The sequence below is a fragment of the Peromyscus maniculatus genome, chromosome 8, assembly GCF_049852395.1.
Source record: "Peromyscus maniculatus bairdii isolate BWxNUB_F1_BW_parent chromosome 8, HU_Pman_BW_mat_3.1, whole genome shotgun sequence".
NCBI classification, from domain to species: Eukaryota; Metazoa; Chordata; class Mammalia; order Rodentia; family Cricetidae; genus Peromyscus; species Peromyscus maniculatus.
In genome coordinates, this window is record NC_134859.1 from 61,913,256 (window position 1) to 61,929,044 (window position 15,789).

General features: G+C 46.4%; 1 protein-coding gene across 3 annotated transcripts in view; it reads right to left on the reverse strand.

Annotated features, from left to right (window-relative positions):
• The window catches only part of Vps53 (VPS53 subunit of GARP complex), a 153,568-nt gene that overhangs the window by 49,919 nt on the left and 87,860 nt on the right, over window positions 1-15,789 (reverse strand). For all 3 annotated transcript variants that reach the window (XM_006977408.4, XM_076542912.1, XM_076542914.1), the window contains one exon: window positions 9,707-9,801. In XM_006977408.4, the coding sequence (XP_006977470.1) occupies window positions 9,707-9,801 (95 nt within the window). The remainder of the gene's footprint in view (window positions 1-9,706; window positions 9,802-15,789) is intronic.

The window sequence follows — 15,789 nt, forward strand, 5'->3', positions numbered from 1 at the left end:
CAGCTGTGTTTTAAAACTATATTTATACAACAAGAAGAAAAAGGCAAGAACCACACACAGCACCGATTAGCAGGAATAGGAAACAATTGACATTTTACTCCAGTGCTTTTGTTATTCAAAGTTTATGACATCCAGATGTGGCTGCTTCACCCAGGCTAGGTCTCTGCCTGTGGAGAGAAGGGCCTCTTTAGTTGACCTTGGAAAATGTCTGGCCACACCCCCTTCTGTACAAACTCTTCCTGCCCTACTTTCCCATGGACCTTCACAACTCTCCGGCATGGCAGACCTCTGCTCCAGCCAGGTACCTAGGCCAGTCCCCTCTGTGGCCCCATTGCTGGGCCTTCACCTGTCACCTCCAGACCAAAGCACCTTTCTGCTTGCCTCCTAGGCCCAGGTCTCACTGCACAACTCAGACTAATACCTGTTCTCTCAACTGGAACTCCAGCACCAGCCGCCCACTGACATGGGATTTTTTTTTTTTTTTTTTTTTTTTTGGCTTGAGATGGGGTCTACTCTGTAGCCCAGGCTGGTTTTGAAGTTATGACTTTCCTTTTGTATTAGCCTCCTGAGTGCTGGTTGATAGTGTGTGCTATACACCTGGCTCTTACTAATGTTTTTTCCAGATAGGGTTAATCTTGTGATCATCCTGCCTCAGTCTCCCCAGTGCTGGAATGGCATGCATGTGTCACAGCACCTGGTTTTGGCACTTGAGTTAACACTTTTCCGGAGTGTGTGATGTGTCAAGCTGTTCTTACGCTGGTGCACAGTGGGGGCATGAATCAACACAGCCTGTTCCCTGGTCCGTGCTGTAATTCCATCATACTGAGGACAGCACTCCAGCTAGCACCAGTGGAGAGGCAGCTGCTGCTTTAGAGCAGGAAGGTCTGCTCCTCTGTGTCCACTACTGGCTCTCCCTTGGGGGGCAGGTGTTTGTTCACGCTCCCTCAGTCCACTGTGCAGGCTGGTGTGCCAGGCTAACCTGCATGTCGGTTCCCAGAGCAGGCTTAGCTGACCACCCTCCCCATTTTGTTCCTGGGGGGGGGGGGAATAAAGTGGTACAGAAGCAAAACTGGACAGGGCTGGGGCAGTGGAGGAGGAGGTGGAATGGAGGGAAAGAATGCACTTGGTCTGCTGGGGAGTCTAATCTGCACACAGACGGTGCCAACAGAGGCAGGGTGGGCTCTGTAGTAATTTTACTATGATCACTCATCTATCCTCAGCACTGTAACTATCCTCACCTACTTCCTACTTCAGAGTCAGCCTGATGAGGAAGAGTGCAATTAATCATGCTCACACAGCATGGAGAAACTGTTTACACACACACACACACACACACACACACACACACACACACACACACACACACACACAAAACCTCTAAAGGTTACATTCTGTGGACTGTCCACCTAGTTACTTTTGACATTGTTCTCTATTGCAGACGAGAGAAACCTGCTAAGGAAGCTTCCTGTGTTCTTTTCCACTCCGCACCAGCATGTATCCATGTCCTACAAGACATGAGGTAATGAGCTTTGCAGAGGAAGAGTAGAAGATGCCCCAGTGGGAACCTGTGCATTCACTGCTTATGAAGGGCTGAGCCAGTCCAGCTAAAAGCTAACCACAACTCACCATGTACAAGGCTCGAGGGCTATAAGTGCAAGATACAAATAAATTTAACTTAAGGCTATCACTGCTTCCAGACATTTTGGCAAGGTCTTCATGTAGAATTAATGGAGAAAGACATTTGTGGCACAAGAATCTGTGGACTGGAACCACAAGGGAATCTTTTTTACCCCAAAGCAAGTACAATTAAGTAAGAGTTTACAAATGGTCAAGCCCTGCTCAGGGGCTGTGGAGTGTTGAGAATCTCTGAATGCTTAGATTATTCACATTTCAAGACAGTGACAAAATGCTAAGTCAGAGCAAGAGAAAGTCTGCACCAGGTTCAGGGAGGGAACAAAAACATGCAGCCAGAGGTGAGAGGTAGACCCAGAGGGATTGGGAAGTCATCCTCTGCTACATAATAAGGTGAGGCCAGCCTGGGCTACATGAGATCCATAAACAAAGACAGGTGAGTACAGACTACATGTGAGGGAGATGTGAAGGACAGGAAGAACTTGCTTGAGGGTGGAGATGCAAAGTAAAAAACGTCTCACCTTGAATGTGGCAGTAACATCCCTCTGAATTCGCACTGAAATCCCTTCAGATCTTTATCTTTTTTTTTTTGAGATTTTATTTATTTTATGTGAATGAGTGTGTGCCTGCATGTATGTCTGTGCAACATGTGCATGCAGTACCTGAGTAGGCCAGAAGAGGGTGTTGGACCTCCTGGTATTGGAGTCATCAGTGTTGTAAGCCCCATGTGAGTGTAGCCAGCGCTCTTAACTGCTCAGACAACTCTGCAGCCCCTTGTTTCTTTAAGGCTGCACAACATACTTTTGCCCCCTTTTCTTCTTGGTCTTTTTCTCCTATTAGCTTATAAGATGTGTTATAAACACAATCTCATTTATTCCTCCCAAAAGCTTTATATTGAAGATGTTATTATCGTTGTTTTAAAGGTGAATAAAACCAAGGTTGGTACTTGAAGTGTCTTTGCCTAAGGTCATAGATTGACTGGCACTGACTTGACTTCAGGTGTTCACTCTCCCACGCTTTGACCTCAGGTCTATGGAGCAATATGCAGATACATGCCATACTGCTGTTGCTGACTCCCTAGCTGAGAGAAACATCACAGATATGCGGTTTCTTTCTCTCTCTTCTCTGCAGCTTGAACTCTGCCCCAAGTACTGTGTGAGCATTTGCAGGCTTCACATGACACACTGTTGGAGTTCTGCTGGTTAAGTTAAGAATGCATAAGGAGTAAAGAGTATTATAGAGTGGTATCAGTGCAGAGAAGGATTAAACAATCTTCATGGCAGGCTGGGCTTAGCATGATATTTGCTGGTGGATCTGCAGTTAGCATTTAGAAATAGTAAGTCAGGCTGGAAAGCAACGTAGCAGCAGCCCTGAGAGGAGATGGCCCAGGAGCCCCACATAGACTCAGTACGCATGCTCTCAGGGTTGCACCCACTAACACTTCTCTTGGGCCAGGGCTGTGCACTTGGCTCTGGGGTGAGCAATGGGGTTGAAGGAAACTGAGAGGTGGGCTATCTGTGGACAAATGGAGGGAGCAAGTAAATGTAACACTTGACTGTTGTGTTATAGAAGGCAGTTATCAGCATGGGACCTCCTGTGCTCTTAGGTTAGAATGGGGGTCTTAGCATGAACCCACAGGCTTTAGTGTAAAGTCGTGTGTGGATGCATGAATGTTCATACAGACACAGCTCTCTCAGCTGAGTGCTTGCAAGCAGTGGCACCAGCAGCACCTAGCTCAGTCACACCAGAGCTTGGTATCTGCAGTTCCTCCACACAGAGGAAATGGGGAGCCTGGTTGCAAGCATAACCCTAGGGCTAGACTCAGAATGCAAGATAAGCCTGGTGCATTTTATTGTGCCAGAAAAAAAAAGGAGTATTGAGGAAATGATAGGGGCATGTAAAAAAGATGAAGAGCCAGCTCGAGAGGCTCACACTGGCCCCATCTCGGGGGACCTGAGCACTCAAATGACCAATCCAGAGAGAAAAACGGCAATAGTGGGGAAACTGGCAGGGGTCAGGCAAGGCCTGGAGACTGGTAACAGTACTGTACCGACTTAACTTCCAGGCTTTGTTGTTTGGGTTTCAAGACAGGACTTTGCTATGTAGCCCAGGCTGGCCCAGAACTTACGATCCTCCTGTCTCAGCATCTGAGTGTTGGATCATAAGCATCTGCCACTATACACACATCACGTGCCAGTTTTGATAATTTGCTATGGCTATATAAGACATTAACATTAAAGAGAGTGTAGGGTATAGAATATGGGAAACCTGTATAATTTTTCTAAAAGTTTAAATCAATTCTAATATAAAGAAAAAAGGGTGGGAGATAATCTATTGAATAAAATCAGAATTTGTGAGCCATCTTCACACACACACACACACACACACACACACACACACACACACTCATTTTTTTTTTTTTAAAGTTCAGGTTATCTTTAATCCCAGCACTCAGGTGGCAGAAGCAGACAAATCTCTGTGAGTTCCAGACCAGCCTGGTCTATAGAGTGAGTACTAGGACAGCCAGGGCTACACAGAGAAACCCTGTCTCAAAAAAAAAAAAAAAAAAAAAAAAAAAAAATTCAAGTCATCTTCAGCTATGTAGCAAGTTTGAGGCCAGCATACAATATATGAGATCTTGTCTTAAAATAAATAAATTATGGAATTAACTAAACACAACTGGTAAAAAGGAACATGACCCCTAGATTCAATTGGTAATAGAGATGAATGTGACTTTGAAGATTATACTATAGTTATGTAGACTGGGTCTGTCTAAGTTTTTACTTATTTTTAAAAGTCATTATTTACTTACATGTATGTATGTATATATGCACATATGTACATATGTATGTGCACATGTTTATGTATTAGAAGAGGACTTCCTGGAGTGGTAGTTCCAGGCAGCTGTGAGATCTGGGAACCCAATTTCAATCTTCTGAAAGAGCACTCAGTGCTCTTAGCCACTGAGCCTGCTCTCCAGCCCCGAAATGTTGGTTTGCTTGTTTGAAGCAGTGCTGTGACTCAGACCATGATCAAGGATTTACTTTGATCACGCTAGATAAACACTCTACCACTGATCCACATCCCTAGCCTTTATTTTTATTTATATGTATGCATATGAGTCTGTCTATGTGTATGAATGTGTATGTGTGTGCCCACGGGGGCCAGGAGACATCATAAGATCTCCTGAAGCTAGGGTTCCAGGTGGTTGTGAGCTGCCTGATGTGGGTTCTGGGAGCTGAACTCAGGTCCTCTATAAGAGCAAGAGTTCTTATTACTGTGTGGATGATCTGTATGTCAATGTGTTGCTCTGACTGATCAATAAATAAAACACTGATTGGCCAGTGGCCAGGCAGGAAGTATAAGCGGGACTAACAGAGAGAACAGGAAGGCAGAAGGAGAGACTGCCAGCTGCCGCCATGACAAGCAGCATGTAAAGATGCCGGTAAGCCACCAGCCATGTGGCAAGGTATAGATTTATGGAAATGGATTAATTTAAGCTATAAGAACAGTTAGCAAGAAGCTTGCCACGGCCATACAGTTTGTAAGCAATATAAGTCTCTGTGTTTACTTGGTTGGGTCTGAGCGGCTGTGGGACTGGCGAGTGACAGAGATTTGTCCTGACTGTGGGCAAGGCAGGAAAACTCTAGCTACATAGAACGATCATCTTTCCAGCCTCAGGGCCTTGTTTTTAGGTCATACACACTGAAGTATTACTGAGTAATAGGAAGTCTTTTCTGAGATTTGAGAGTTAAATGACTTTAAAAACGTATGTGCATATACATGTAGATGTGTGTAAAATAAAGGCAGAAGAGGTCAACGAACGAGAAGCCGGGTGAAGGAAGACAGTTCTGCAGGCTATTTCTTCTAACTCTTCTGTAAGTACAAGTTATTTCAAAAGAAAAAAGAACTAGTTACAGAAGGGTTGTAGGTGTGACAGAGTCAAGGAGGGAGTGGGAACGTGAGCATAAGTTATGTAGAAACTCACCAGAGTAAGCAGAATTGAGTCACAGGCCCTTCCTGACAAGGAAGACCACAGGGTAGAGGGAAGACAGTGCTGATGTGGAAATCCCTACCACAAGTTGGTCAGGACGTCACCGCAGCTCCTGAGCAGAAGCTACAACACCTCTTAGGGTGGACACAGAAATGGCGAAATCCTTCATGAATGTAAGGACAGCTTAGCCCAGCTTGTCACACAGCTGGCTTTCAGGGACTTGCTTCTTGCCACCTTCCTAGAGACTGGCTTGTGGACCTCCTTCTGCTGCTTGGCTATTTGTCTGGCAGGCACTGCCAGAATGTCCCTGGACAGGCAGACTGCTGAGGAGATGAGAGCACAGACCCCATTCCTGACCCCATATGAGCCTGCAACACTGATGAGGCCACCTTCCCACAAGGCATCCTGAAGAGGACCCCAGAGGGAGCAGGACAGGCCGGGTCCCTGAGCGTCTCTCACCACTGTGTTTCACTCCCATCAAAGCCTATGGGATGGGCTGACGAGCCTTGCTGCAAACAGGACAAGACAGGATGGAAGGGGTTAGCAGCATGCGGGAGGCCCCAGGCTGGTGAGTGCAGAGCTCTGACTGGAAGCCAGGTCCTTCTGACATCCAGACTCCTGCTCCCTGCTCTGTTGGGCTCTGTCACCTGAGAGCTTGTGAAAGGTCTGTAACTCTCCTCCCTTGCAGACTGGAGTCTGGGGTAAGGTGAGAGTAGTGACTGTACACACCAGTCTAATCTGAGCGCTCTCTCTCTCTCTCTCTCTCTCTCTCTCTCTCTCTCTCTCTCACTTCAGGATCCTCTGACCAAAGGGAAAAATGAATCCTAAAGTCCCTTGAAATCATATTCAAAATTACTATGTATGTATAACTAATTTTTTTTTACAAGAAGTCTATCTATGGCTTACTATTTATTTGTTTGTTTACTTATTTATGATACTGGGGATTGAACTAGAACCTTGTACATGTTAGGCAGGTACTCCAGCACTAAGCTATATCCCTGCCTCTTTTTTTTTTTTTTTTTCAAGACAGGGTTTCTCTGTGTAGCTTTGGTGCCTGTCCTGGAACTCACTCTGTAGACCAGGCTGGCCTCGAACTCACAGAGATCCACCTGGCTCCGTCTCCCGAGTGCTGAGATTAAAAGCGTGTGCCACCACCACCTAGCCACATTGTATTTTTGAGGCAAGGTCTCACTAAGTTGCCCAGGCTGGACATGAACTCATTCTGTAACCTAGGCAGGCCTTGAATTTGCCATCTCTCTGTCCTCTGAGTAGCTGGGATTACAGGGCCCATGCCTCCAGGATTTTTAAAGGATCTACGACTTGTCAGAGGTTAAGACATGATGCCTGAGTGCTCGGACAGGAAAGGAGATGGAGTTCGTCGTCTCTCTTCTGCTTCAGGCCCCGCTCTGTGTTACTGTGTGACTGCAGTACAGTCCTGCAGCCCTTCCCCCACAGATGCCCACCCCCCCCCCCCCCGGGGGGGGGGGCTTGAAAACATTCTAGGAGGGCAATGCCAGCCAAAAGGCCAGTGTCGCATCTTCCATAGACTGAGAACCCTAAGGAAGGAGGCCTGGCTCTTTGCCAAAGCATCATGAGCAACACGCAGATTTTGATGAGTCGGGTCCATGCAAAAGTAGACAACAGAACTGTAAGCGAGAAAAGAGGCTCTGGACCAGGAAGGTCTGGGCCAGATAGCTTTTGGGCCCTTTTGAAAAGAGACTTCTAGGACTATGGGTTGATGGCTAGGGAGACGCTCAGTTGAATCCACATTAAACAAACCCAGGTGTGGCGGCACACATGCACAATCCCAGCACTGGAGAGGTGAGACCAGAGGATCCTCGGGGCCCACTGTCAAATCAGCCTAGTCTATTCATTGAGTGCCAGGCCGTGTGAGAGACCTTGCCTCAAAAAATAAGGTGACATCTCCTGAGAAATGACACCAAGACACACACACACACACACACACACACACACACACACACACACACACACACATACCCCAGGATAGGGGGAGTGGTGCTGGGGTGCTTTCAAAGAACAGAGTAGCAATGGTAACTAGTGCCCTCTGTGAGCCTGGTGGACACACCCCAAGGTCAGGGAGGGAAGCCCAGCCTTCTCAAAACAGCTTTATTTTCCCGGTGTGAGGTGAGTTACTCTTGTTAACATGGAAGGTCTTTCACAAAGTTTATATTCTGGATAAAAGAAAAGGTAAGGGGGTTGGGCCTGCAAGATCAAGCAGATGGACATGATGTCCCCTGTAGTGATCTGCTCAAAACATTCTTCTCTTCTTCCTGCTCATCCTGAAGCAGGCTTGGAGACAAGGAGTTGCTCACCCAGGACAGAAGCATTAGAAAGGAAAAAGGAAAAGAAAGACAAAGGAGAATAAAGGCAAAGTGTTCTCTGTGTTCCCCAGAGAAGGACCACAAGGGCTTCCTCACAGCTGTAGCCAGTTTTCCTGTGTGTGTTCTCCTGTCTGAGCTGCAGTCTGTCTTCCCATGTGTGTCCTTGGAGACCTTGTAACCTGGTCCAGCCTGTGTCCTCAACTTTCCCAAACCCTGCTGTCCAGTGACTTTAATAGTGAGTGACTCTGGCCATATGCAAAGATGAGGAGGGGCCTCCCTCCTTTGTGAATAGCTTCCTGTGAACAAGGTACCCTAGACCATCAACATCCACTTCTGGCCTTGAGGAAACTGGGCTCGGAGGGGCCTGGCTTGTAAAAATGTCTGTAAGTCTGTGAAAAAGCATGTGTGTTACATGAATAATTCCAAGTCCATAACTGACACAAACAAATGTGGAAGAAGGTAGAACTTCCCTACAGTAGAATTCCAATTAGAAAGTGGAGAAGAAATGATGGGAACAGAAGGTCAACCTTAGGCAGTGAGAACTGCAGGCAAGAATCATCAAACCCTGCTAACATGAGCCAACTCGACAACAAGAAACAGGATGCTCCCAGTCTCAAACCATTCCCTGCAAGACACTTAAAGAAAGAAAACTGTAACTTGACGCAGGCTTCACCGTGGCCAATCAAGTCAACATCAGCAGCTGACTGACCCCGAGAAGGATGCAGCACCACTGATTTTGTCGTGTGGGCACATGATCTCACATATGCAGCTCAGGCTGGCTCCAAACTGGAAGCTGTCCTGCCCCCACCTCCTACGTGATGGATTATAGTGTGTGTTATCTGTCAGCTCATGACTTAAGAAAGACAATACATTAATAGATATGGTGTGTGTAGTTCCAGCAGTCAGAGAGCTGAGGCGGGAGGATCACTTGACCCCAGGAGTTTGAGAGCAGCCTGGGCGACATAGAAACTGTTTCAAAAGAGGGGGTGTGGCAGGGGCACAGCACCCAGCAAATGGAAACTGACAGCATCTCACAAGCATCTGAAACATTTGGTCAACGCTCTAACAACGTCAAGGTGAGAAAGACGAAGAAAACCGAGGAAGCCAGGCTGAAAGGAGGCTCCAGAGACCACAGGTAATTTCATGATTATTAGGTCCTGGACCAGAAAAAGGATCAATCTTACTTTCTGATTTAGCTAATTGTGTTTACATTAAGATATTTCCAGGCCTGCGGAAGGCTAGTGGAGAATTTTTGTGCTGTTTTAAAGCTTTTTTGACAGTCAAAATTACCTCACAATGAAAAGCCAAATTATAATTGAAAGCATATACTTCAGGAACTAGGCTTTCTTAGGATGTCTGGGTGCCCGACACTTTGTGGGGTGATGTGCAGTCAGCCCTCAAAAGCTTAGCATCCACATCGGGGTGGGAGGTGTTCAGAGCCACATGGAGGCTTATAAAGCCAAGCTCAGGCAGCTTAAGTTTATGAGGAAAATATGCCAGTGTAGTGGCACATACCTTTAGTCTCAGCAGCCGGGAGGCAGAGGCAGGCAGATCTCTGGGAGTTAGCCAAAGCTACATATCCTGTCTCGAATGAACAAATTATAGGCAAAATAACCAGTCACATGCAGAATATATAATGATATCCTTAATGAGCTCTAGAAGGAGTTGTCCTTTTGTAGGACCCAACAATCAGAGGCTAGAAACACAGGCAGAAAACAGCAGAACGCTTGTCACTCACTTGTCCTGGGACTCAATGTACACGTAGAGATGAGGCTCAAAACACTTGGAAACAATGCCATGAAATGGATTGTCTGGGGCCTTGGGCTTCTTTGGCTGGAAAGAGAGGAGGGGAAAATATGAATGAACATGAACCCCATGTTTGAGAACTTCTGCAAGTTTTTAAGTGATTTCAAAGAAAACATCCAAGTTCACTCTTAGCTCACAGACAAAGGAGTGGACACAGGGCTGCGTCACACCAGGATCATCCAGTGAGCCACCACCAGCTCTCGTCAGCATCTCTGACTTGCTGTGTGTGTGCTGGGAGATTTACTGCTACGCCGCCATTGCATGCATCTTTTATTTGGAAGCTCATCATCAGCGGATGTCTTCAAACGTTAAATCCGGGCTGGATTTCAACAACACTTTGTATTGGTAGTCTCTGCTCCTTGTTATCATAATCCTGATGCGAGGCACCTTCTCATCCTTCCTTCCCGGCAGTCTCACCGCTCCTACTACACAGCTCCTCCACAGCAGTCCCAAGGCTCGCGCGTGGTCAGACTTGCTACCTCTTGTAGAGCTCCCCAGACTGTGGACTATCATTAACAAATCATGTGAGAAAAGAGAGGAGCAGGGGGCCAACACAGGGGTTACCACCTTGCTCTCTACTTTCAAGCCTTACCATTTACAGTGCTTTGGCATGAGGGCATCTTGTCTAAGAAAGCATGGCTGGTAAACTTATGGTAGGGAGACTGATGAACACTAGTAAACAGGTTACTTGGCAACAATTGTTTAAAAATTATATTTTCTTCCTAATTCATTTCCAAGTATCTAGAAAATAAGAATCTCCCTGTTACTTTCTACTCCTTAAAAAAGTTAATCTGTCTACTGCCAAATGTCAGCAAAAGGACTCTGAGCCAAAGATATAGAGCTCAAGCTTAACATAAGCCATGCTTGCAAGACACTTGCTGATTAGAACTCTTGTACCCTTTTCTTCCTCTTTTTGTAGCTCTGGAGCTCACTCTGAGGTCTTGCACACTAGCAAGCACTCTCCCAACACGCTCCATTAACTAGCTTAACGAGGAACAACTACTGCATGCGAGCGAGCGAGCGAGCGGAAGCTGGGCATCCTGCTGAACTCCTGCTAACTCAGCACTTCAGAGCAACAGGAGCTGAAGTCTGAGGCCAGCGTGGGCTACAAAACGAGATAACTATCCCAGGGAAAGAAAGACTAGAGACATGGTTCCATTGGTATATTAAACAAAACAAAACAAAACAAAAACACCTATATAGAGGACACACACACACACACACACACACAGTGCATAATGTACACACCACACTAAATTCAGAGATAGGCATACATTTGTGAAATTAATACTGCCATCAAAGCTCCTCCTTTCTCTCACCTCCATTTTGATTATGAACATAATGATGATGATGATGTTTAGTGGTAAGGACATTTTATATAGGCCTACACTCTCAAACTGCTTCTATTTTAATGAGCACTAAAAACAGCTAGGTGTGGTGGCCCACACTAGCTACACGGGGGGGAGGGGCGGGGGACAGAGGCAGGAGAACAGTTGGAAGCCCACAGCTTGAGAATAGCCCTGCCAATATGCTGATACCCTGTCTCACAAAACACCGTAAGGGGCAGAGAGCGGGCTCAGCAGACAGGGTACTTAGCACCAAGGCTGACGCATGTGTGCTCCCCAGAACCCACACCGTGGAAGAAGAGAGCCAGCTCTCACAAGTCGTCCTCTGACCTCCAGACAAGTATCAAGGCATGTGCTCCCTTCCCTACACTCTAGATAAATAAAAAAAGATAAAGAGATTTTAAGACTAAAAATAACTGCCAAGTACTGGGAAAGCTACCATCCAGTGATAGACAAAAGTACATCTACCTTATCTTAGCGTCTGGTTACTTACAAACCACTGTAATGGGTTAACGTTGTCTTTCAGCTGATATAGTGGCTCACGTCTTTAATCTCAGGTGGATCTCTGTGAGTTCTAGGCCATCCTGGTTTACAGAGTAAGCTCTAGGCCAGTCAGGGCTACATAGAGAGAGCCTGTCTCAAAAACAAAAAACCCCAAACATTTAAAAATGAAAAATTTTCAACAAAAATTAAATGTTGCTGTGTGTGATGGATCATGTCTTTAATTCCAGAGTTTGGGAGGCAGATACAGGGGGGGTTTCTATAGAGTTCTGGGCTAGCCAGGACTATAGAAAGAAAAAAAAGGTCAACATTATACGCATCCTATAATTTCTTCTTTCTTTCACCTTCCATCAGTTTCATGTTTTAAAATTTTAGGCTAGATTTCGAGAAACTCTTTTTCTGGTTTTATTTTTAAGACAGAGTCTCATTCTATATCCCAGGAAATGCTCCTACCTCTACCTCCTAAGTACTGAAATTACTGGGATATGCCACCACAAATCACACCATTCAAAACTCTGGTCCTTCTTAATGATACATTGTCTTCTGGAAACTACGGCCAATGCTGGGCCCAGGCTGGACTTGGAGAGGTCGCTGGGAAAGCACAGGGTTGTCCAGTCCACAGCTGGTCCCCTCCGAGCACAGGTGCCGGGGGCTATCCTGCTTCCACTAGTTTAACACAGATGGCCCAGCACGGAGCAGGAAGGCTGTGAGGAATGATCCTCACCCTTCGTTCTGTGTGTGCGGTGCTCACCTGTGTGGGGTGGCACAGGTGGATTTGGGATGTCTACCGCTTTCCACCTGAAAGCGTTCCACCTTTTCTTTCTGAGAGAGCCACCCCTCAGTGAACCGTGAGTTCGCCATTTCAGCTAGACTGGATGGCCAGCAAAGCCTCTGGAGCCAGCTGCCTTTGCTCCCCCAGTGCTGAAGCCGCAGGTGGGCACAGCACATCTCACTTTTATATGGGGGCTGGGCTAAACTCAGGTCTTCGTGCCTCTGCAGCAAGACTTTTACCTGCTGGGCCATCTCTCCAGACCCCATTCTCTCTGTTTTCTTATTTTATTATTTTTGATAAGGTATTTTGTTAATAATACAGAAAAATGTGATTCAATCTGTCTTTGTAGGACTAGATAGCCTGACTGTTGGGGAATTGTGGTATCCTAGCCAGGTATCTGTTCAGTGGTGTGTGCTGGGGAGGTCCATGTTCATGTAGCTGTGCTGCACACATTGGGGAGAAATGTGGAAACAAGGATAACCTAGGGAGTCATTCTCAGGTGCCTTCCACCTTGTGGACTGCAGCTTTGTCAAGCAGGCTAGGTTAGCCACCGGTGGACGCCAGGGATCTGTTTCAGCCTCGTCTCACATGACTGGGATTAGAGGTGCTTCCCTCCACACCCAGCTTTTTACATGGATTCTGGAGATCCAAATTCAGGCCCTCACACTTACAAAGGCGAGTGCTTTACTAACTAGGATACCTCCCTAAACTGCACTATTCATCTTTTCTTTTGTTTTGCTTATTATTATTATCTATTTATTATTATTATTACTATTATTATTATTATCATCTCTGTGTGTGTGTGTGTGTGTGTGTGTGTGTGTCAAGTTTATGGAAGTCAGAGGACCTTTGTGGAGTCAATTTTCTCCTTCCATCTGTACCATACCCCCAGAACTTAGTACAATTGACTCCATAGTGGAAGTACCATTCAGGCCATTGACGGCATGTAGACACCATCACCAGCCAAACAAAGATGAAAACCTAGTCTCTAAATGTACCATCCTTGCTTTCTGACTTCTGCTTCTGGCTAACAGTTCTTATTAACAGACTATGTCAAGCAAGGATGTGTTTTTTTCCTTAATTTCCTTTTATATTTATTTAGCTTTAAAGCTCATCCTGGGGAAGACACTCAGGGCTATACTGAGATCCCTAACACCCAGTGTTATCAGCTGACTAGTAAAGACTATATTGGCTGAAACCCAATCGGAGTAGTCTTTTCTAGTGGATCCCCCAAAACATCTTCACACGGGTTCTGGGGACTGAACTCAATTTGTCACGCTTGCACAGAAGCACCTTTACTCAGTGAGCCATTCTTATTGGCTCCTTTTGTTCAGTTTGAGACAGGGCCTTCAACTATGTATCACAGGCTGGCCTTGAACTACAATCCTCCAGCTTTAACTTCCTCAGTGCCAGGTCTACAAGTCATCTAGTATGATCTTCACAGGTGCTATGCATGGCAAGGCCCCATATAATGTACAAAAAGCTGCATTACCAGACAGGCAGGTGCCCCATCTCCACCTTAGGCGACTGACCTACCTGTCTTGTCCATCATTGGTCCTGCTACCACAGTACCTAGCTCCTTCCTATTGATGAGTTTTTATCATGAGCTGAAGCAAGATGGGGACAACAGGAGGGACTGCCCAGATTTCTCTCTCTAACTCCTTGTCCACAGGGCTGCCCTGCCCACAGCTGCTCTATGCATGTGCTCATGTATAGCGAGGAGGTGCTGGAATTCCAGCCCTTACTGGTGTCTCCCTTTGCACCAGGCAGCTCCCCAAAGAGCTGATCTGCAGCTCAAAGAACACACTAAGTCATTTAGCAGTAGCATTCAGGCTGGACTGCTGAGTGTGTGAATTCTGTCCAAACACTGCAGATGTTTAAGCTATTTCCTCCCAGAGTTTGATGGAATAATAAAAGGTTACTGTTGTCACAGTAAGGAGGTCTGCAGCTGGTCCCATTTCCTTTTATTACTATCCAATGTAAACAGATTAAATCTAACTGCTCGGATCACCAGAAGGGTACATTTTTAAACCAGAAATTCCTGATCTCTTCTCTCTCCTCCTGTGCCCTCAGTCCCTTGCTTTTTTTAATCACTGGGAATATCTTGGCAACGAAGCACTCAGGTCCTTTCAAGAAGTGCATGCTGCTTTTCAAGTTCATACTCCCTTCCCGGCAGCTAGGCACAAACTGCGGCAGGGAGCAGCCCTGGGGTCAGCTGCCTACTGGCTGTAGCAAGGAGATGGCTAGAGTAACTCAGGACAGGTAGGGGCTCCCCCACTTTGGCGAGCTCCCCAATGCTGTGAAGTCACTTACCTGCACCCCGGGAGCTCCTGTTCTTCCAATACACAAAACTCCAGAAGCCAGCTGGCTGCTGGGAGGAGACCTGAGACTCCAGCCAGCCAGCCAGAGGTGAGAGTGGCATGTGGGGGCATTGGGCACTGTATGAGTGTTACTACCAAGAAAGAGCAGCCTTGAATTGTGGGGACATCATCCAGATCAGGGATGTTTTTTTTTTAATACATGTAAAACTTCAGGTTTAAAACAAGCTTGTTCTGGAAGTCCACATACAAAGTGACTCAGAATGGCGCTGCTCTGGCTACAGGGACCTTGGTCCCTTTCTCTCCTAACTCCTTATGTCTGATGAGCCATCAAAGAATACGATCATGAAAGTCACCATGCAGACAGCAGGGAGGCTGAGAACCTAAAACCTATCTGAGGCCACATGGCTATGAGCAGCAGATACAGGTCAAGCATTTTCCTTACCACAGAGCTCTGCTTTTATACCTGCTTGTCTTTAGATCCAGAGGTCTTGGTCTTAGCACAATCACCTCAAGCTTTCATGAAGAAGAAAAAGCTCCAGGACAAAATGAAATCATATTTTACCTACAAAGCTGTGCAAAGGTGTGAAGAGACTCTGCTGATTCAGTGTAATGACACCCAGAGGTGAGGAGCTACCACAGAGCACCCGAGTGCTTAAACTGCATGGTTCTAAACATGATAAAGGCAGCTGGCAGGATGGGGGAGACAGGAGGGCCCCATACAAAGCATGGCTACTCAAGGCACGCTTCTATTGAGCAGATGCCTGGGGGAGGGGGGTTTCTCTCTTTCTTTCTTTATTTTTTTGGTTTTTCAAGACAGGGTTTCTCTGTATAGCTTTGCGCCTTTCCTGGAACTCACTCTGTAGCCTAGGCTGGCCTCGAACTCACAGAGATCCGTTGTGGGGAATTTACAGGAAGAATGAGGCCCCTCCAACTGAGACCCTGTTCCCACACTGAGAACTGCTCTGGGGTCATAAGCAGTAGTCCCCTCTGTGCTGCTCAGTGATTCAGGGGCTTTAAGTAGACGCACAGCAACCCTCCAGTTCTGCCCATAAACTTAATTTCTGTGGCCTCCACT